Source organism: Mesoplodon bidens (assembly GCF_964165515.1).
Source record: "Mesoplodon bidens genome assembly, chromosome: 12".
NCBI classification, from domain to species: domain Eukaryota; kingdom Metazoa; phylum Chordata; class Mammalia; order Artiodactyla; family Ziphiidae; genus Mesoplodon; species Mesoplodon bidens.
This window is the reverse complement of record NC_138168.1, coordinates 3,141,126-3,162,170: the sequence shown is the minus strand read 5'-3', so window position 1 is coordinate 3,162,170 and position 21,045 is coordinate 3,141,126. Positions and strand designations below refer to the sequence as shown.

At 37.5% G+C, this 21,045-nt stretch overlaps 1 protein-coding gene across 2 annotated transcripts in view; it reads left to right on the top strand.

The window, feature by feature from the left end:
• LOC308625975 (cytochrome b5 reductase 4) overlaps positions 1–21,045 on the top strand; it is a 94,318-nt gene that overhangs the window by 37,480 nt on the left and 35,793 nt on the right. The window contains exons 5-10 of one of the 2 annotated variants that reach the window (XM_081250657.1): positions 8,943–8,972; positions 11,141–11,201; positions 12,833–12,890; positions 14,502–14,595; positions 16,406–16,438; positions 18,622–18,744. In XM_081250657.1, the coding sequence (XP_081106783.1) occupies positions 8,943–8,972; positions 11,141–11,201; positions 12,833–12,890; positions 14,502–14,595; positions 16,406–16,438; positions 18,622–18,744 (399 nt within the window). The remainder of the gene's footprint in view (positions 1–8,942; positions 8,973–11,140; positions 11,202–12,832; positions 12,891–14,501; positions 14,596–16,405; positions 16,439–18,621; positions 18,745–21,045) is intronic. The other variant, XM_081250658.1, reaches the window with a different exon arrangement.

The window sequence follows — 21,045 nt, the reverse complement described above, 5'->3', positions numbered from 1 at the left end:
GTTGGGAATTCAAATATACATACCACCTATGTAGTCTTAGAAATCTCAAACCGAGAAATAAAGTGGTCTCCCATTACTGGTTTCCCTGCCTGCTTGGCAGATTTATGTACACATTTTTAACGGTGGAACAAACTTTCAACCTAAAACCCTTAAAATTCCCACAGGGACATATCACCAGTTATTAGTGTACAGTAGAAAAATTAAACACACTTGAGGAAGCAAGTCAGCAGAAACAAAAGCAGAATTTCACCCCTTGGACTTTATTATTTGTATACAAGTAAGTATAGAAATAATTATGAATAAAAATAATTATGTTTGAAGTGATTAGGAAAATAAGAATGAGTCGGTAACATGAGTAAAGCAAGAGACTGCTAAAATAATCATGTAAAATTGAAAAAAAATAGAACTCCTAGAAATGAAAAATGGAGCTGGTGAGATTAAAAAGTGCATAGCATGAATAGTTAGAATTTAGACATAGCAGAAGAGTTGAGTGAACTGCCAGACTGAGCAGCAGACGTGGAACAGAACGTGGTGCATAGAAACAAAATGACAGAAAAATATGCAAGAGACGCGGAGGATAGAGCAATAAGATCTAACACTTGTCTGTCATCAGATTTCCAGAAGGAAGTAGTAGTGAGAATGAGGAAGAGGCAGCATCTGAATGGCCGAGACTTTTCCAGAATTGATAAATCACAAATCTCAGATTTAGCAAGTTCAGCAAATCCCCAGTCAAGATAAATAAAAAGAAATCCACACATAGACTATTCATGGTAAAACTGCAGAACACCAAAGACAACAGCCAGAGAGAACAAACCAGTGATTAGTAAATTGACAGCTAATTTACTAGTGTAATTTACTAGCTGTTACTGCTGATTTACTAGAACATCAATGGGAGACAAAGAGAGCAGTATCTTGGAAGTTCTGAGGGAAAACAACTGACAGCCTAAAGTCATTCAGTAACAAGGATGAAATAAAGGTAGTTAAGACTAACAAAAACAAACAGATTTATGAAACCAAAATCAGAAGGGTTGAGGAAACTGGGATTTCTGACTGAATTCTAATGGTGAAGAACTAAACCATAATGAATATTCCTTCTCCTCACCACCTGGTTCAGGGAAGTGCAAACATATTTCTTATCCAGAATGAGAAACGGACTCTGAGATACTGTGTATTCATAAATTAACAGTTTCCTTTTTCACACTGTCTCTGGCCCTGGGATTGGCTCCTGAGGCTGCATGATCTGTAGAAAGAGCACAAGTTTCATAGAAACTAACATGGCTTCAGATCTCATCTCCGCCTCAAATTACACTCATGAGCTGTTGATCTTCAGCATCAGTTAACAGATACGAGTGTTTTTGCTCAGCAGTGAAATGGGGTCTAAGAATGAAACATCCCAAAGTCATTGTGAGGATTAAACGATGTTTGCTAACCACCGGATGCATTAGAAGCAACAGGTGGTGGGAATAGTAGAAGTGGTTATTGCTGTGGTGGCTACTTTTGCTCTTTTGCTCCTACAATACTGAGGCTGCTTACGTTTTCTATTCCTTTGTATCCCTATAATTATCAGCATGTGTCTTACCATGGCTCTGCTTCTGGGAAAAATTAAGTATTATCATTATTATTGACAGGGCATGTGAGAACGTGTTTATGAATCTCTGTTTCACTATAAAGCCTTTTTGGATTATAAGTGTTTTGCTAGGATGAGGCCAGTAGCAGGTAGTGATGTGAGAGAACTTGCAAGGCATTAGGAAGCAAAGACAAGAATTTTACAAATCAGGAAAGTTGTTGACTGCAAGTAAATGGATCGGGTTTTTGGAACAGTAGAGACTTAAGATCCAGCAAGATACAGTCTGAACTCCAAGCTAACCAGAACTAGTAGATCATATAGAAGGGACAAAGTAACTAAAGAGAAAGGTTTAATGTGTCAAGAATGTTCATGATAATTAGAGTGAATGTTGTTTTAACAGTACCTCCTATGCCTTTCACCTACAGGCAGAGATTGATCCTTGAAGTCTGCTGGCATGAGACTTAAGGATAGAAACTATTAGATGGGGTGACCATGTAGTTGTCCAAACTGGGGCAGATTGGAGAATGAATGGAGCCTCTATTAGTAGTTATACTGAGATAACAGGGGGCAGGCAGTAAACTGTAACTGTAGCAAACTAGAGACTATGTTCACTCCACAACTAGAGCTTCTAGATGAAATGGGAACAGAAGTGTAAACAGAGATGAAGTGGGAATAGAGGATGAAAACAGATTAAGTAGGAATAGAGGGTGAAAACAGAGACGAAGTGGAAACAGTAGGTGGAGACTTGCTGACATGCGGATTTATAGGGGGTTGGGGGGGTGATGGATATACTGAAGAGAAATGTTACATATGGGCTTCTTTCAATACGAGATCCTTGACACCATCTTTTAGGTGGGGTGATCTTCCAGACCCCAGTGCAGGGAGGAGCCAGAAGTAGCATTTTGTAGGCATCCCCACAGCTGAGCAGTCCTGGGAGGACAGTTTTCCATTTATCTACTGGCTTCTAGGGTAGGAGTGATATCTGGGAAGAACACAGAAGAGCTAACAGTGTCAGAATATAAAACACATAATACTAGTGGGACCTTATCAAGAGAAGAATCAGTGGGTTTTTTATAATCCTTTGTTTAAAAAGTATTGTGGTTTGTATTGTGCTTTAGAAAGATATCAATAATGAATAAAGGGAGAAATTTTGCTTGAAAAGGCGAGCTTCAGTTATTGATTATTTATGTGGAACACTTCATTCTCTGGCAAAGATGACAAATGTTCTTTTTTGCCCTTTTTTGAGTCCTTTGCTGTCATTATTATAGCCACTGGCCACGTGTGGCTGCTGTTAAGTATGGAAATACTCTCCAAATTGAGATGTGCTACAAGCGTAAAATACTGCATTTCAAGACTTAGGATGAAAAAAAGAATGTAAAATATCTAACAACTTTACATTGATTACATGTTGAAATGACAAGATTCTGGATATATTGCATTAAGAGAAAATATATTGTTAAAAATAATTTGACCTGTTTCTTTGTACATTGTTAATGTGGTTATTAGAAAATTTTAAATTATATTTGTGGCTTGCATTATGTTTCTTCTGGACAGCACTGTTCCAGATCATAAATGCACTCTTAAAATTTTAATATATTTTTTAAATAGTCACATTTTCTTTATATATATATATTTTATTGAAATATAGTTGATTTACAATATTGTGTTAATTTCTGCTGTACAGAAAAGTGATTTAGTTATATATACACACACACACACACATTCTTTTTTTAATATTCTTTTCCATTATGATTTATCATAGGATATTGAATATAGTTCTCTGTGCTGTACAGTAGGACCTTGTGGTTTATCCAGTTCTATATATAAAAGCTTCCATCTGCTAAACCCAATCTCCCACTCCATCCCTCCCCCACCCCCTCCCCCTTGGCAACCACCAGTCTGTTCTCTATGAGTCTTTTTCTGTTTCATAGATAGGTTCATTTGTGTCATATTTTAGATTCCACATATAAGCGATATCATATGGTATTTGTCTTTCTCTGTCTGACTTACTTCACTTAGTATGATCATCTCTAGGTCCATCCATGTTGCTGCAAATGGCATTATTTCATTCGTTTTTATGGCTGAGTAATATTCCATTGTATATATGTACCACATCTTCTTTATCCACTCATCTCTTGATGGATATTTAGGTTGTTTCCATGTCTTGGCTCTTGTGAATAGTGCTGCTATGAACATAGGGGTGCATGTATCTTTTTGAATTAGAGTTTTTTCCAGATATATGCCCAAGAGTGAGATTGCTGGATCATATGGTAGCTCTACTGTTAGTTTTCTGAGGAACCTCCATACTGTTTTCCACAGTGGCTGCACCAGTTTACATTCCTACCCACAGTATAGGAGGGTTCCCTTTTCTCCACATCCTCTCCTCTCCAGCATTCGTTGTTTGTAGAGTTTTTAATCATGGCCATTCTGTAAAATAGTCACATTTTCTAATGGCATAGCCCAGCGTCAGGAATGTTTCTTCTTAATTTCTCATTGTTTTATCATGGTTTCTAATACTTTATGTTTTTAGTTTTCACAAGCACTTGCTGACTATAAAGCACTTAGAACCATAGATCAGTAGAATACTTTTGAGGTGGAAGAGGGATTTAGAGCTGTTCTAACACCCTCAGTTTAAAAGGGAAGATCCTGAGGCTTGTAGATATATGTACTTTCCTTAAAGGCTACAGTTATTTAATAGGAGAAGCCCACCATTGAGAGAAATCCTGGGTGCTTCCTTTTGTAAGGCAGAAAATCACCTCATTAAAGTTATCCTCTTTCAAATAATTTACTTCTCTTTGGTATATGCCAGTGGTTCTTAACCTGGGTTGAGTTTGCTCCCCAGTGGACATTTGGCAATGTCTGGAGATGATGTGGTTGTCACAGCTGAACTAGATGCTACTGGCATTCCCGTGGGTAGAGGAGAGGCCAGGAGTGCTGCTAAATACCCTACAAGGCACAGGATACACTCTCACGATGAAGAATCATCCAGCCCCAAATGTTCCTAGTGCTGACATGGAGAAACCCTCATATATGAATTAGTTTTTTATTCTTAAAAATGATGGTATTAGTGGCATCACTAATTGGGTGGGCTGGCTGCCAGCTGGGAGGTCAGCTTCTGTATAGTCAGTCAAAGTTCCCTCTTCTAGGAGCTACCGTTTCCTCATTGATAAAATGGGGACAGTTCAGGGCTCAAGTGGGTGGACAGAGCACAAGCTCAGAGGCTCAGTACGGGGGAAGCAAGACAGTTACTAGTGGAGAGAAAGGAGCGGGTGTCATGATGAAGTGGACTTTACTGGCCGAGCAGATTTGCTTTCTCAGCCAGGCTGCCTTCATTTGCTTTTGTGCTGTAGGTCCCACTGTCTGAGTGATTCCTGCCAGAAAGATATAAGGGACGGGTAATTAAAAATGGGGGGTGAGAAGTCCCTGGTCAGGGGGCAGATGCAGGCCTGAGCAGGAAGTGGGTCTTGCTGTATGATTGTGACTGGCCAGTGTTTGGTTTAAGTTAGTATTTGTTTGGTTTTCAGAGAGAAATGATTGTTTTTAACAAGCTTTTAAAAAAATATTTATTTATTTATTTGGCCATGTCGGGTCTTAGTTGCAGCACGCGGGACCTTTAGTTGCGGCATGTGGGATCGAACCCGGGCCCCCTGCATTGGGAGCGTGGAATCTTAGCCACTGGACCACCAGGGAAGTCCTGAAAAATGATTTTTGAATGTGTGTATATTTGTGTATAGGTCATACCAAATAAGGAGGAGTGGTTAATCCCTCTGAGGATAGGACAAGAGTAGAAAATAACTAATACATTGGAGAATTGAATAAAAAATGACAAGTATAGACTTGAAAACAGAAAATACAAACTTCTAAAAATGCAGTATTTGTTGTGATTAGTTAAATGAATCGTGGAGAGAAAAACTGACCAGGAATAAGTAACTATATACTCTGGTACTTTTAGAACTTTTTAATCCTGGAATTTTTCAGAGTATGTGTTTGAACTATTAAACCTTTATTTTAATTCTGCTAGTAGACTACTTCTAGGATAAGGACTAAACTTCTGGGCCTTGAAGTTTGAGAGATGTACAAAACTTGAAGATGATTCAGAAGATACTGACAAAGATATATTAAGGAGAGTAAAAGAGAAGGATAATAATACATAAATTATTATTTATGTATTATTTAATAATGTATTTAATAATACATAAATTATTAAATTTTATAGAATTTGAGAAATGAGTTTATGACTTCGGAAACAAAACCAAGAATTAGGCCTCAGTTGTGTTATGAAGAGTTAGTTCTCTTTAGAGATGAGGAAGAATTTCTAGAGAAAAATGGTTATTAAACACATTGTAGAGAACCAGGGAGTCTTCTGGCCAGGCAAAGCAGTAAAGGGAACATGGAATGGTACACTTTCGATTTTGTGACTAAGATCCCTGGTAATAAGACGGAGCTCCTATCTGATGGTTACGTGACGTCGGCCTTTTGGAGTGAGAAAGGAAGATGGGGTATGTAGCTCCGGATAAATATGACATTCAGGTATAAAAGTGCAGCATTTGTCTTCCTAGAATGTTTTTGTTCAGGGCCTCCTGACATATGCTTACATATTTTCAAAATGTGGCTAAAATATTATTTCCTCAATGAAGTCCTTTCAAATTCCAAGTAGCAATGCCCTCCCGCATCCCTGTGCTTCCATGCCACCTTCTATATATCTCTTTTAAAACACTTATCATATCATATTGAAAAGACCATATTGAAGTTTCCAATTTAGTTTATTTAATTTTTTCAGTAATACATTCACATGATTCCAGAATGAGAAGTGCCATGGTCATACCTTTGTCTCCCACCTACCCTTTTCCCTCCTGTGCACAGATGCAGGTAACCCTGTTATTGTGTATCCTTCCAAATCATCTTTACGCATGTATAAGCAAACTGAACATGTAGCCGTATTTTCCTAACTTTTTATCCAAAGGGTTTCATATTGTGTCACTATCCCTATTAAGATGATGATCAACAGGTATTTGTTAAATGAATGAGTATACTAGTAAGACAGGGTTTGTTTGTTTGTTTGCTTGCTTGTTTTTTAACTTTCCCCATCCCAGGGGATCCTTCTGTGGCTCCACTTAGAAGAGGTAAACTAGATTGGGGTCACAATTAAAAATTGTCACCAACCCTCTTACCAAAGAAGAGTTGAGTGCTGATAGATCACAGCTCCAGCCTTCTAAAGGACTCTGACCTTTCCAGAAAGCAGAAGCTCTGATCAGAGTAATGCAGTCTAACCAGTATTATAAGAAGATGCAAATTTTCTTGGCCATGGAGCCAACCGAATGATGGAATTAGTTATCAAGACAGAATGTTAGATTTCTTGTTAGAGAGGAAAGTATCTCATGTGCCTAGAGTAACTCTGATGTAAATGTGCTTAACAATAAAAAAAAAAATAGCCTCTCTTATTTCTGTGACTCAGTTTTTTTTTTTTGTTTTTTTTTTTTTGCGGTACGCGGGCCTCTCACCGTTGTGGCCTCTCCCATTGCGGAGCACAGGCTCCGGACGCGCAGGCTCAGCGGCCATGGCTCACGGGCCCAGCCACTCCGCGGCATGCGGGATCCTCCCAGACCGGGGCACGAACCCGTGTCCCCTGCATCGGCAGGCGGACTCCCAACCACTGCGCCACCAGGGAAGCCCTGTGACTCAGTTTTCAAAAAGAGTTGCAAAAGTACACTAGTGGAGTTTTAAAGATATTTTAGATCATTTAGGTAGATGTTCTCTTCCTACTGATACTTCTTGTATTAAAGAAAAAAAAGACTCAGAAAAAAATGAATGACTTAGCAGGATCCATAAAGTTCTGACAGGTTCAAATCAATTCACATCAGACAGGAAGTAATCATATGAGATGACATATTTTTTCCCTAGAAACAAATACCCTGGGGACAAGTTTTCAAAATCTGAGCCTCTTAGATAAAAACAAGTTGTTTTACGTGATAAATGAGATTCATCAAACTGCCAACTATGTTGTACACTGAAACTAGGTTTAATTTACTTATGTTACTGTGAGTTTGCTATTTGTTCTAAGATATTGATAAAACAAATGATCACAACTGCAGCAGCAAAGACAGATGAAACTGTATGAAAGTAAGTCAGCAAGCAGGGACATCAGTGATCCCTTGCAAACTAATGACTAGATTTTCATCTGGTAGTTGAAAAACAAAGCTCATTTTGAGGCATAATTTAAATGGTTTTTAGGTCCTGTGTCTTTTCAGAAAGTATTATCTCTCACAATGACATGTTAAGAAAAATGGTGCTTAGTTTCAGGGGAGATGAAGTTTAATCTTGGCTTTGCTGCTAAAGAGCTGTGGGGTTCATTCAAGTCCTGACCTCTGATTTTCAGCCTTTAATGAGGGGAGCGGATGATAATTTGGTGTATGTTGTTGAGATCCCTTTCAGCTATGAACTTATTTCGGTAAAAAGGGGAAAATAAAAAGAATGGTTATCTGACCTCCTTAATCATGGGTATTTTATGGCATGTGAGTGAAGTGGTAGTAATTATGGGATCTCTGGTTGATTGAAAATCAGAACATAAAAAAATTTGAAAGCTTTGATATACATACTTTGGTTTCTTTTTCTGCAAAACAAGATGATGCCACCTTAACAAGTAATGTCTGTCAATTTAGTTTACTACTTGAATATTTTGTGTTAGCTTGGCATTCTTTTTTTTTTTTTTTAAACTCTGGTAACTTGCTGAGGGTTTTATTTTGACATATGGTTATAAAACTTGTGGTGATCAAAATATAATACAGATTTGTGAGCTGGCTGCCATCCTGAAAGAAGACACCCATTAAGTTTTTTTCTGGCTTGTACCCCTAATGATTGATTGCACTGATATACAAGTGAAAGTCTTAACATATTTTCAGCATTTTGGCCATTTAAATTTGGAGTAATAATAATCATTTTAACTGCTCACCTAGATAGGAAAGATAATAAGGTGTCTTTCTTTGGGTTAATATGTGTGTTTCATATATAAAGTGTAATCTAATAAACTCTGGATAGTTTTAACTAATTTAGAATATGATGACCAGGACAAAACTTGGGTCTTTATGTGCTTTCTCAAGAAATTAACCAAGATATTAGAACAAAAATGTCCAAAGAAGGAGGAAAAATCCCAGTGAAATGGGAGACAAACACCCGCAGAAATGGCCTGCGGTCTTCAGAGATGAAATTTCTTACTTAAAGCATAGGCCATCTGTTTATCAGCCTTATTTCTCTCCTCAGGCCTTGGAAGAAAGCCCTTCAAGAAGAGGGCTGTTACCTTTAACTCAATAATATTAACCCATCTTCTCTCTAATGTTACAATATTCTTACCTAACTTTTTTTCTAAACCACTGTACAGACTATCATGCGGAAAAGAAACTCTTAAACGGTAAGTCATATACATTTATAGTAAAAAATGAATCATGTTCACATGACTGTGTACAATATTGCCTCACAGAATTATTTGGGGTATTTAGATATTTTTTATACAAAGGATGTGTTTACTTGCCTAAGCTTAGAGGATTTGGCAGAGAACTTTATAGACCCCTTATTGCAGCCCTCCTTTTTTTTAAATCTTTTTATATTGATGTTTTTATTTTATAGGATAGATTTTTTTCAGGAGTGTAACTACTGTTTACATTCTTTTTTTATATATATCTTTATTGGAGTATAATTGCTTTACAGTGTTACTAGTTTCTGCTGTACAACAAAGTGAATAAGCCATATGCATACATATATCTCCCCATATCCCCTCCCTCTTGAGCCTCCCTCCCACCCTTCCTTTCCCACCTCTCTAGGGGGTCACAAAGCATCGAACAGCCCTGACTCTTACCATAATCCCTTCTATAACATCCCTGAACATGTGTTCATCTGCCCTCAGCTTGAATACTCATGGTGACTAGGAGCTCCACCCTCAGAGGCCAGGCTGAACATGTCCCTCCCTCAGGCACGGGGTGCTCTTCCAGTGTATACACAGATGCTGAGCAGCCAGCCTATTAATCTCCCCTCCTCTGGGCTCGGCGGCTCTGGCTTCCTCAGCCATTCAGTATGACTTGGAATTATGACTGACACTGCTGCTAACCCCCCAAAAAAGTTTGGTATGACACTTACGAAATGCACGGGGCTACTCTGACTGAACCGTATTACTAATGTATGTTTAAAAATTGGGTGTTTTTTTCTCCCTATTTGCACAAGAAAGTTATAGAAATTCAGCTAATAAGCTGGATTGCCAGATGAATTACCTTTTCTTTTTTAACTAGAAAAGATTGTCTTATTGTAGACTACTTTATGCAGTTTGTGATGTAACACCTGAAGTTGTTTGTCTGATAGTATCACTGATAGTATCTTTGGAGCTCTTCCGTGTTCTCAGAGTTTTTGAAAACAATGAGAAAACCAGAGCCTTGAAAATGCGATGTTGAGGACTTCCCTGGTGGCTCAGTGGTTAAGAATCCATCTGCCAATGCAGGGGACACTGGTTCGAGCCCTGGTCCGGGAAGATCCCACATGCTGCAGAGCAACTAAGCCCGTGAGCCACAACTACTGAGCCTGTGCTCTAGAGCTCATGAGCCACAGCTACCGAAGCCTGTGTGCCTAGAGCCTGTGCTCCGCAACAAGAGAAGCCACCGCAATGAGAAGCCCGCGCACCACAACAAAGAGTAGCCCCAGCTCGCCACAACTAGAGAAAGCCTGAATGCAGCAATGAAGACCCAATGCAGCCAAAAATAAATTAAAAATTAAATCTTAAAAAAAGTAAAAATAAAAAATAAAATTTGATGCTGGGGCACATCCACAAGAATGTCTAAAATGAAAAAAGACAGAATACCACGTGTCAGCAAGGTGGTGGAGCAACAGGGCTCCCATACACTTCTGGTAGAAAGTGTAAATTGGTATGACCACTTTGGAAAACTGTTTAGCAGTATTTACTAAAGCTAAACATATACATGTCCTATATACCTACCAGAAATGTAGATGGATGTTCTTTAAGAATGTATATGTACATGTACAAGAACATTTATAACAGCACTATAAGTAATAGCTAAAAACTGCCCAAATGTCCATCAACAGGAGAATGAATAGATTCTGGTATATGGTATGTTTGTACAGTGTAGTAATACTCAGTAATAAAAAGGAACAAACTACTGATGTATTCAGCATCCTGGATAAAATCTCAGAAAGCTCCAGACCTGATTTATTGTTTACTGTTAATCATGCTGATTTGACATTAACTGAAATATCTATAGAGCTGGACCAAAAAAGCCAGACCAAAAGAGAACATATTTTATGATTCCATTTTTTATAAAGGCCAAATGCAGGGAAAAACTAATCATGATGTTAAAAGAAAAGTGATGATCCTTGGGGGAGGGGCCCTGAGTGGAAGGGGGCACAGGGAGGTGCTGGATACAAGAGTATGTTTATGCAAATTCATTGAGTAGTACATTTATGACTTGTGTCCCTTTATAGTATTTCAATAAGAAGTTTACTGAAAAGATGGGGGAAAGAAAAGAAAAATGCTACATAGATGAACTGTAGCTATTTTGTTTGTTTTTCTTTGTGAAGGCATGCTTCCCAAGAGCCAAGCGACAGATCCACTTGCCAAAGAAGGGCCGAGTTCTCCGAGGTATGCATTCTTGTTTTACTTTTTTTAAGCGTAATCAGTTCTACACCAAAATATACACGTTACAAAAATGGCTCTAAGTTTGATTTATTGCTTATTATATTAATTATGCTTCTTTGACACAAGAACTGTAGTGCCTCATTTATCAGGCATTGTTGGAGAATGAGCTGTTCCATAAATATGAATTTTTAACATAACTGAAGTTTAACCCATTTTAAACACCACAACTTTAAAAAAGAGCTATTTTTTCTGATTATAAAATTTACACTCATGGTAGAAAACTTGGAAAATACAGAGAAATACAAAAGAAAGTGATAAAATCAGTTGTAATCCCATCAACCCTGGATATAGACTCTTAATATTTGGTTTATTCTACACAGTTTATTCATGTCATACCTATTTCCATACTATCCTATTTTGATAATACAGTATTACAGTATATTCTATGATCAATTTCCTATGTCATGAAAGATTCTGCAAAAGCATTTTTTGTCTGTATTCTATCATATGATGGAAATTGATCATAGAATATCCATAATTTATTCAACTATTCTATTTTTTGTGTTTCTAGTTTGCTTTATCAGTTTTTAATGGAAATCCTTCAGAATGCATTGTACCCTGTCTTGTAAATTAAGCAATCCATGTATATTTTTGTTAATGATATTTCAGATGCCCTTAGGGTTATGTGTGTTATTTGTAGTCTTTCTCTTACCACCTTTCTCCCTATTGTGAGTCTATAAGAGCAGCTTCCGGCTCTACTTGCTATACCTGTTAAATTATTTCATATTCAATTTTAAGTTAAGGGCCTCAGGATACCTCCTAGCATTCACATTGGGGGCCTGTATACAGGTAGTAAGTGCAAAAACAGAATCAATTTGATCAATAGCTATTACAAAACCGAAGACTTAGTTTCTCCTTAAGTTTTTACTGTTGACCATTAAGCATCCTTGGTGAGTTAATTTCTTGAGGAGTAATAATATATTTGTGACAGGGAGGAGTGAAGGTAATAAGCATGTAGATTTTGTCATGCTCCTTCAGAAAACATGTTGTGTTACTGCTCTGATAAAAGGAATTTTAGGGCTTCCCTGGTGGCGCAGTGGTTGAGAGTCCGCCTGACGATGCAGGGGACACGGGTTCGTGCCCCGGTCTGGGAAGATCCCACATGCCGCAGAGCGGCTAGGCCCGTGAGCCATGGCTGCTGAGCCTGCGCATCCGGAGCCTGTGCTCTGCAAGGGGAGAGGCCACAACAGTGAGAGGCCCGCCTACCGCAAAAAAAAAAAAAAAAAAAAAAAAAAAAAAAGGAATTTTAGATGTGTAACCTTTATAAAAAGTGCCTTGTGAAGGATGTTGTTTGTTTTTATCCAAGTTGGAATACATGGAAGTATAAGTATTTTAAATTGAGAAATAATTGCTTTATTATTTATTTCATGGTAACACCACTGATTATTTAGAAAAAAAACTTTACCTAGAGAAATATATTTCTCACTGTAGATTTTGAACTGTATGTTTTAAATCATGTATTCATTGTGTCATATTTTATATTTTTAAATTGTATATATTTTAAAATTATATATTTAATTATTTAATATAGGTTACTGCACATGATTATTTATTCTTTTTAAAATATTTTACAGCTATGACTGGTTCCAAACAGACGCTTTAGTCACCATTGTCATATATACTAAACAGAAGGTAAACACATTTTTAAGATCAGAAAAAAACAAAAAAGTAAATAATAAATGTTAGTTATGCGCAGGTGTACTTTTCTAAGAGCTCTTCTTTTATTAACTTACAGCAACTCTGTGAGGTAGATCCTTTTGTTACCCCCAGTTTACAGATGAGGAAACAGAAATTAAGTAATTTACCCAAAGTCACACAGTAAGCGGCAGATCTAGCATTTTGAACCCAGGCAGGCTGGCTCCATAGTATATGCTCTTAACAACCATGCCATAGCATCTTAGGGAAAAAATAGACTAGGAAGAAGCATATTTTATGTGCTCTTCTGTGATTTTTTTTTTGTTTAAGCATGGATAACGGCAGTGAGAGTCCAAGTTTAACTTCACCATACAAACTAATTTCCTGCACTTAAATTGGAATTCAAGAGGCAGGAGAGACTTTACTGCTGGAGCTTAGTATGCCTAAACCACTAATGGGGTTCAGTTAATGCCCTCTGAAAACTAAAATTAAGGAGTTAATTCATTCACTAAGTATTTATTGAATCCCTGCTTCATTTTCAACACCATCGTAGAATTCAGGAATCTAATGATGGGCCAGATTCATAGAGACTGAACTCTCACCAGGCTTACAGTCCAGCTGGGAAATCAGATAAATAAGCAGGCAACTTACAACATCTCCAGACACATCCTCCAGCAACTGGCAAGGTTCCCACACTTGAGGAACTGTGGAGATTTAAAGACAAGTTCTGGCAGCTAGGAATTTCTGAGAACTCATGCTACTTCTGTAGTAACAGAACCACATCTGAGCTGGTGAGTGCCTCCTACTCCTGCAGCAGGATTTGATGGCTCCACAGGAGTGACCAGCCTCTGCCTGAAAGAGCCAAGAGGCCCAGAGAGGCACTGCTTGTCCCGCCTTCCACTGCCTCTCGGTATTGTCTCCTAACCAAACAGTCCTGAACCAAGAGGACAGGGCCTGGCGAGGTTGGGGTCTGTGTGCTCTCATTGGTGATATCAGTGAAGTGCAGAGGATGGATGATTAAGGGAAGGGGGAAGGTTTCCACGTGGAACAGTGTATTCAGTGTGTGGTGTAAACGATAGGCACCAAAATAACTTGCACCAAAGCTATGTAGAAATTAGAGACATCTAAAAATTTGTTAGTGAATTTATTATTATTATTATTATTTTGATAAGCCGAGCCCAAGAGGTTGTGTTATTTGCGCAGTGTCACATAATAGTGGAAAGATAAAAATGAACACAAATATCTTGGCTTCTTGCCTGATTCTAATTTTTTTTCCAAATTAATTATTCAACAAATATATGAGCACCTACTCGGTGCTGAGCAATATTCTGAAGACAATATTCTGCCCCTTACACTTAGAGCTTAAAGACGAGCGTGTAAGGTAGACATTAAGCATAGACAAATGCATAGTTAAAATTGTGATACATACTTTGAGGGAGAAGAACTGGGTTGTATGAGAGAGCAAAAAACAGGAATAATGTGTATTTAGCTTGTGGGTTCTGTAAATAAGTACCATATGAACTTCCACTGATCAGCTTAAAAGTAGAATAATAGGAGTTTGGTGAAAAGTTTACTTTTTAATCTTTCTCTTTTCGATTTCCATTTAAGGATATCAATTTAGACTCGGTAATAGCTGATCACCGGGATGATTCCTTTAGAGTAGAAACAGTTATCAAGGATTATTCATATCTTATACATATTGGTAAGTACCTTATTCTGTATTAGTGGAAACAACTTTTGTTTCCTTTAGGTATAGTAGTTACTGGTGTAGAGTCTCAGTACCTATAATATTTTATGTGCCATTGTCATTTTGGTTTGTCATTTTTGATCTTTTTTTCCTGTTATTTCTTTATACTAAGGAAAGCGCTAGCAAATGGCAGTACAACCTCACTTTTCCCAAGTTTAAACAATTAGGTGCGATCAAAATCAATAATCATATGAAATACTTGTTGGCCCAGCTTTGTAAGACTCTGTAACTTAATACCTACAAGTAAATCTCCGGAGGCCTGCCTGTCATGTGCTCCCTCTGGGTAGACATCACCAGGCGCTGTTCTATCGGCCTGTCTCTTGCCAGCCGCAAGGTTATACTGTACCCCTCAGCTGCCTGTCCCTTCATGGGCAAAGACCTACCATACAGTTCACTTCTGTCTGTTTTGAGAGGTTACAGATCTATCAGGGGAAAGAAATCAGGACTAAAATCTAGAATCAAGGTATCAGATTCTTAATCCATTTCTCACCCATGATGACTCTAGGAGTTCATCCTTTTCTCCTTTAAAGAAGGTAATGTTATTCTAGTTAGAAAGTAGAAATGAAACAAACCAAAACAGCAAGAAGAAAACTGTATTTTAAGCACACATTCTTATGTAAAGAACGTTTCATTTACTTTTTCGAAACAGAATGAAATTCTCCAGGCCTCAGATGACTTGCGATTCAGCTCATGGCTTTACCATATTAATGAAGGACCTTTAGTCCTGAATTTGATTGGAGTTGATAAATGTTTTTTCTTTCTTATTTTCCCCCCATTTATTAATCAACCTCAAATCTTAAACATTTCTTCTAGAAATACATGCTACCCTATTTTTTGCTAGCATAAGATCTAATATATATTGCCTCTTAGGGAGAGTTTTAATCAAAAACTCAGATGTCTAGAAAAGTATACATTATTCATTAGCTCTGTCATGATTTTTCTTTAAGGAAGACCTCTGTGTCAGCATTTATTATGTTTCAAATACTTCATGGCTATTTCTGTTCACACTGTAGCTAACTGTATCTTGCACACATATAAACAACAAACAAAAAATCCACAGTCAACAATGTGAAACCCCTGGTTGCTAATATTAGATCGAAAGGACTAAAATAATGCCGAATCTTAAGTTCCACGTAACTATATTAACACAGTGAACTTTAGAGCAGATGTTTGTAAAAATATTTCTTGTATCTCCCCCTTCTGGAATGAGGTTCCATAATAGCAGGGATTTTTCTCTTTTACTCACTGTGATGACTGTAACACCTGGAAAGTGCATAACACGCATAGATGCCCAATAATTTTCTTTTTCAATAACTGAATGAATATTCAACTTAGAGAACAGTAAGAAAGGGAACGCTGGACTAGACCCAGTCCCGGCCTGTATTCACACATGCACGTGCACACCCTGGAGTATGTGTGTTTCACGTGCTACCTCTCCCTGCCTTGCTCCCTTCTTGGTTTGTAGCATTGTCAATCTGGGACTATTCTTGCACCAGTGTGGGTTATCCACCTGTGGGCAATTGAGTATTTACTCCTTAATTAATAGGGAGAGAAATGGAAAAACTGAAGATACATATTTAAGTAATTTGTCTCAAAACATTGTATACAGTATTTTGGTTGTGTTCAGTTTCTTTCTTTTGATTTCTCAGGATTTGTTTGAGAGATGTGAAATGGTGCATGAAAGAACCATTTAAATGATCTTATATGGTGTTTGTAGACCATAGGAACTGAAGTTGGATCTTAACTGAAATTTTTTTTTCTCCAGCCCTAAGTCATGAGATTCAGGAAGATTTTTCTGGTAAGCTACCCAAAATAATTTATCTATGTACATATACACACACACGTATACATACACACACACATGGGGGGCGTGGACAGCATTTGTCTTATTATTCATTTGTATATTTTCATGTTGCAGAGAAGGACATGATGTTTTCTATATAAGCAAGTACATTAATTTTTAATGTACTCTTTTCCCTCTGGTTTCAGTTCCCCCCACGCCTTTTTTCTTTCCCCCCTTTTTTTTTTTTTTTTTTTTTTTGGCGTTACGCGGGCCTCTCACTGTTGTGGCCTCTCCCGTTGCGGAGCACAGGCTCCGGACGTGCAGGCTCAGTGGCCATGGCTCATGGGCCCAGCCGCTCCGTGGCATGTGGGATCTTCCTGGACCGGGGCACGAACCCATGTCCCCTGCATCGGCAGGCGGACTCTCAACCACTGTGCCACCAGGGAAGCCCTCTTTCCCCTTTTTCATCTCATCTCTTTGCCCTTTCCTTTTCCTCTCCTTAGAAAAAAAAATCCTGTCCCCATTCTTCCATCTGGCCCTACTCCTGACATGCAGCTTGTAAAAATATACTTGACCAGACCAGACAAATTTTTCTTAGGTGTATATATTCACATATTTAATATTGACAGAGCACATTAAATTATGACTATTTCTGCATGTAAATACACAAAGTGGATTTTACACAGCTGTTTAGCAATAGAAGACTCATCAAAGAATGGTGGTTTCTTGTTTTTTGTGTTTAGCTTTATTGAAATATAATTGACAAAATTACAATATATTTAAAGATTTAAAGTGTACAATGTTATGATTTGATAAAGGTATATGCTGTGAAAAGATTCACACAATCAAATTAATTAACACATCTATCACCTCACATATTTACCTTTGTGTGTGTGTGTGTGTGTGTGTGTGTCTATGCGTATGAACACAAGTTCTGTTGTCTTAGCAAATTTCAATTATACAAGACAGTGTCATCAACTGTCGTCACCATGTTATTCATTAGATCCTCAGACTTTATTCATCTTGTAGCTAGAAGTTTGTACCCTTTTATCAAGCTCTCTCTATTCCCCCCTCCCCCCGCCCCAACTCCTGGCACTATTTTGCTACTCTCTGTTTCTATGAGTGTGACTTTTTTTTTTTAATTCCACATATAAGTGATACCATGCACTATTTGTCTTCTCTGTCTTATTTATTTCACTTAATATAATGCCCGCTAGATTTATCATATGTTGTTGCAAGTGGCAGGATTCCTTCCTTTTTTTAAGGCTGAATGATGTTCCATTCTATATTCATATATACATGTGGTTTCTTGTTTTAAAGTACTGTCAGGGTACCTTACACCGGTTCTATACCTTCCCTTTTCCTTATACCATAGTAAGTTCTGTAAATTGTATAAATTAAGCTCTTTAAAGTCAAGGACTTCTTATGTTTGTTAAGCTTCAAATCAGTGCTCATTGAATTGAATTTATTTGATTAACCTGTGTTTAAAAGTTGTTAAATTGCTACTGAATTATGTGTTTACAGTGAGGAAGGACATTGTTTCTAAAGACAAAAGGAAATATACTTTAGATCTTTAAAAGTACATTCAATTCATAAAATTTAATCAGTTTTAAAAGTTTATTTTATTATTGTACTCATGTATTCTAAACTATTTTAAACATTCAAAAATAAAAAGAGAAACTAAAAGATTTTTAATTATCAAAGATTGACGTGCACTTTACTGGGATTCATTCTCCTGAAGCTTTTTCTATGTTTATTAGGCTCAATATTGGTTTACTGAATTCACTCATAAGAACCCCTCAGATCCCAAGAAAAGTTAAAAGAGTATAAATTAAATTTGCTTTTGTGGATCCATTCAATGGCTAATTTGTATATTTAAGTTTTTTTTTTAAGCTATGTGTTAATTAGTTGCCATGGCTCTATTTGAGCTTGTATGAAAACTAGCATTATGTATTAGTTTGGCCCTTGATAAATTAATTTGAAAGAAGTTAATCTGAATCTAACATAAACTGGATTTAACACCATATAAGGCATAAACAATTTTGATGAACATGTACACAAAATTTTATTTATCTCACAAATGCTCAGTGTCATTCATATCTGATTGGGACATTTGGGTTGTTTGAGAAACATTGGTTTAAAAGTAAAACCTTATATTTAATATCAATTAATACAAATGCAATTTATCTTCTTTTCAGTGCGAGTTGTTGAGAATGTGGGAAAAATAGAGATTGTCCTGAAGAAAAAAGAGACTACTTCTTGGAAATGCCTTGGTCATCCCCTGGAGAATCATAATTCACTTATTCCAAAGAAAGATACAGGTAGGCTGTGCTACTTACTATTTTGAGTCCTGGGTTAATGAAAATGTTGTGTCAGTGGCTCAGTTGTATCAGAGTTTGCATGGCCACTTGCAGTGAGCCAAAGGGTCCTTGTATCTCTCTGTATGGAGTTGAAAGGGACATTGTGTCTGTTATCCTCTTTTTTTTTTAAGCAGAAATTAAATTTCTGACTCTGCTATCTAATGTTTAGACATAACAAAGGTCATTAGGTAATGATACCTAAATGTAGAAACCCACTCAAACTCTTGTCCAACCATTCACTCCTTGAGGTTTTTTTTTTTTTATAAAAGGTGCAGAAACAAGTTAAGTTTGTGCCTTGTAGGCACATCTAGTTTTTTTCTGTTAGAGAAGGCACATTTACTGTCTCTCTGCTCACCTAAACCAGTTTCTGAGTTTATTCCTAAAGGATGATACCATTCATTTCCTTCCTTTCTTTCTTTTTTAAAGCTTTTTATGTAACTATAACATTTATAGGCAAAGGTGCATATTACAAGTGTTCTACTTGATGAATTTTCACAAAGTGAACGCACTCCCTATTTTCTCTTTGGAAACTGGTAGGATTTGCCTCTTCCAAGTGTTTTGAAATTTCACGGTTTGATATACCTTAATGGGGGGTCTGCTTTCAACTTCTGTGGCGAATGTTCATCCTCTTTGCTAACATTTCCATTATGGAAACTTAAGACCCTCAGGCCTGGGGAATACTGATATTTCTTCCCTCCATGGTCTGTTCTACTTTCTAGAAATAGTCTTACTTTAAGCCTTCTTAACCAGTTCTCTAATTAGCTTGTCCTTTCTCTCTCATTTTCAATTTTGTCCTGTTCTTCTACTTTTTGGGAGATTTCTTCGGCTGTGTCTTCCAGCTCTGCTGTTGTGTTGCTCATTTCTACTCTCATATTTTTAACTTTGGAGAACTCTTTTGATTTTTGTTCCTTTGTTTTAGCATCCTATTTTCTGTCTTCTCTTTTTAAGAATTATAGTGTTTGAGAGTTTTTGTCTCCCTGTGTAGCCTCTGTTCCTACAGTTTGTTTAATTTGGTCTGTCTTTCATATTAGATGCTTTCTTTGAAGGTCTGCTGATCCTTGCCCATCTGCTCGTACTTCAGGGTGGAACTCTAAAAGCTGACTGGAAACTCTGTGCATGTGGGTGTGGCTTGTTGACAGTAGTATTTACTATGTGGCTGGATGGTTTCTTTGGGAAAAGTCTGATGCTAATATTTTGTCAGAGTCTCTAGGGTAAACAGTCTTCTACCTTGCATCCAGCATTTCAGAAGTTATAAGGGAAAAGAAGGCTGGGACATCTGTAAACTTAATTTCCTTTTCTTTTTTTTTTTGCCTAGTATACTATATTAGTCTACTAAGGCTGCTGTGAAAAAGTACCACAGACTTGGTGGCCTAACAACAGAAAGTTACTTTCTCACAGTCTGAAGGCTAGAAGTCTGAGACTAAGGTGCTGGTAGGGTCGACTTCTCCTGAGGCCCCTCCTTGGCTTACAGATGGCTGTGTTCACATGGTCTTCCATCTGCGTCCCTACTGCCTCTTCTTATAAGGACGTCAGTCACATCGGATTAGGGACCACCCTAATGACCTCATTTTAACTTACTTTTTAAAAGACCCTGTCTCCAAATATAGTCACTTTCTGGGGTACTGGGGGCTATGACTTTAACGTTGAAAATTGAGGGGGACACAGTTCATCCTATAACGTATACCCAATCTAGAGACCCTTTGTTTTGCCCTCTACGGAGAGAGCAAAATTATGATACTTTGCCAGAATAGGAGAGAATCAGTCCTGTGGCCGTGTGAAGTAGGGGAGGACTTCAGAAAGCGGGGGAGGTGGTATCTAGGCTTCTTCAATGAACTTTCTTCCAGAAAATGGTTTCAGCTCTGCCTTCACTCTGATTCTAGATACTTGGTCCTGCCAATTTCTGAGCCTCAAAGGGATCTCATATTACAGATGGGTTGATTCTTGGCTTTTTGTTTGTCTAGCTTAGGATTTAGCTTTATGGAGTCTACTGAGTCAGTTACCAGTCGTCTCTTTGCTTTGTCAGCTCCCAAACTTCTGTTGCTTTTTTATTTCTGTTCTTACTGTCCTTGCAGGCTAGGCCTTAAAAAAAGAACCACACACACAGAAAAAAACCCATCTTTGCTGTTATTTTAGGGAGGGGTTAGAAGAAACTAACTGCATGTATTCAGTTTAGCATCTTTAAATATTTAAAATTATAAAAATATATTTGTGGATAGTATTTTAATTTTCAGAAAAATATCACATAGCTGTATTTTGAGTACA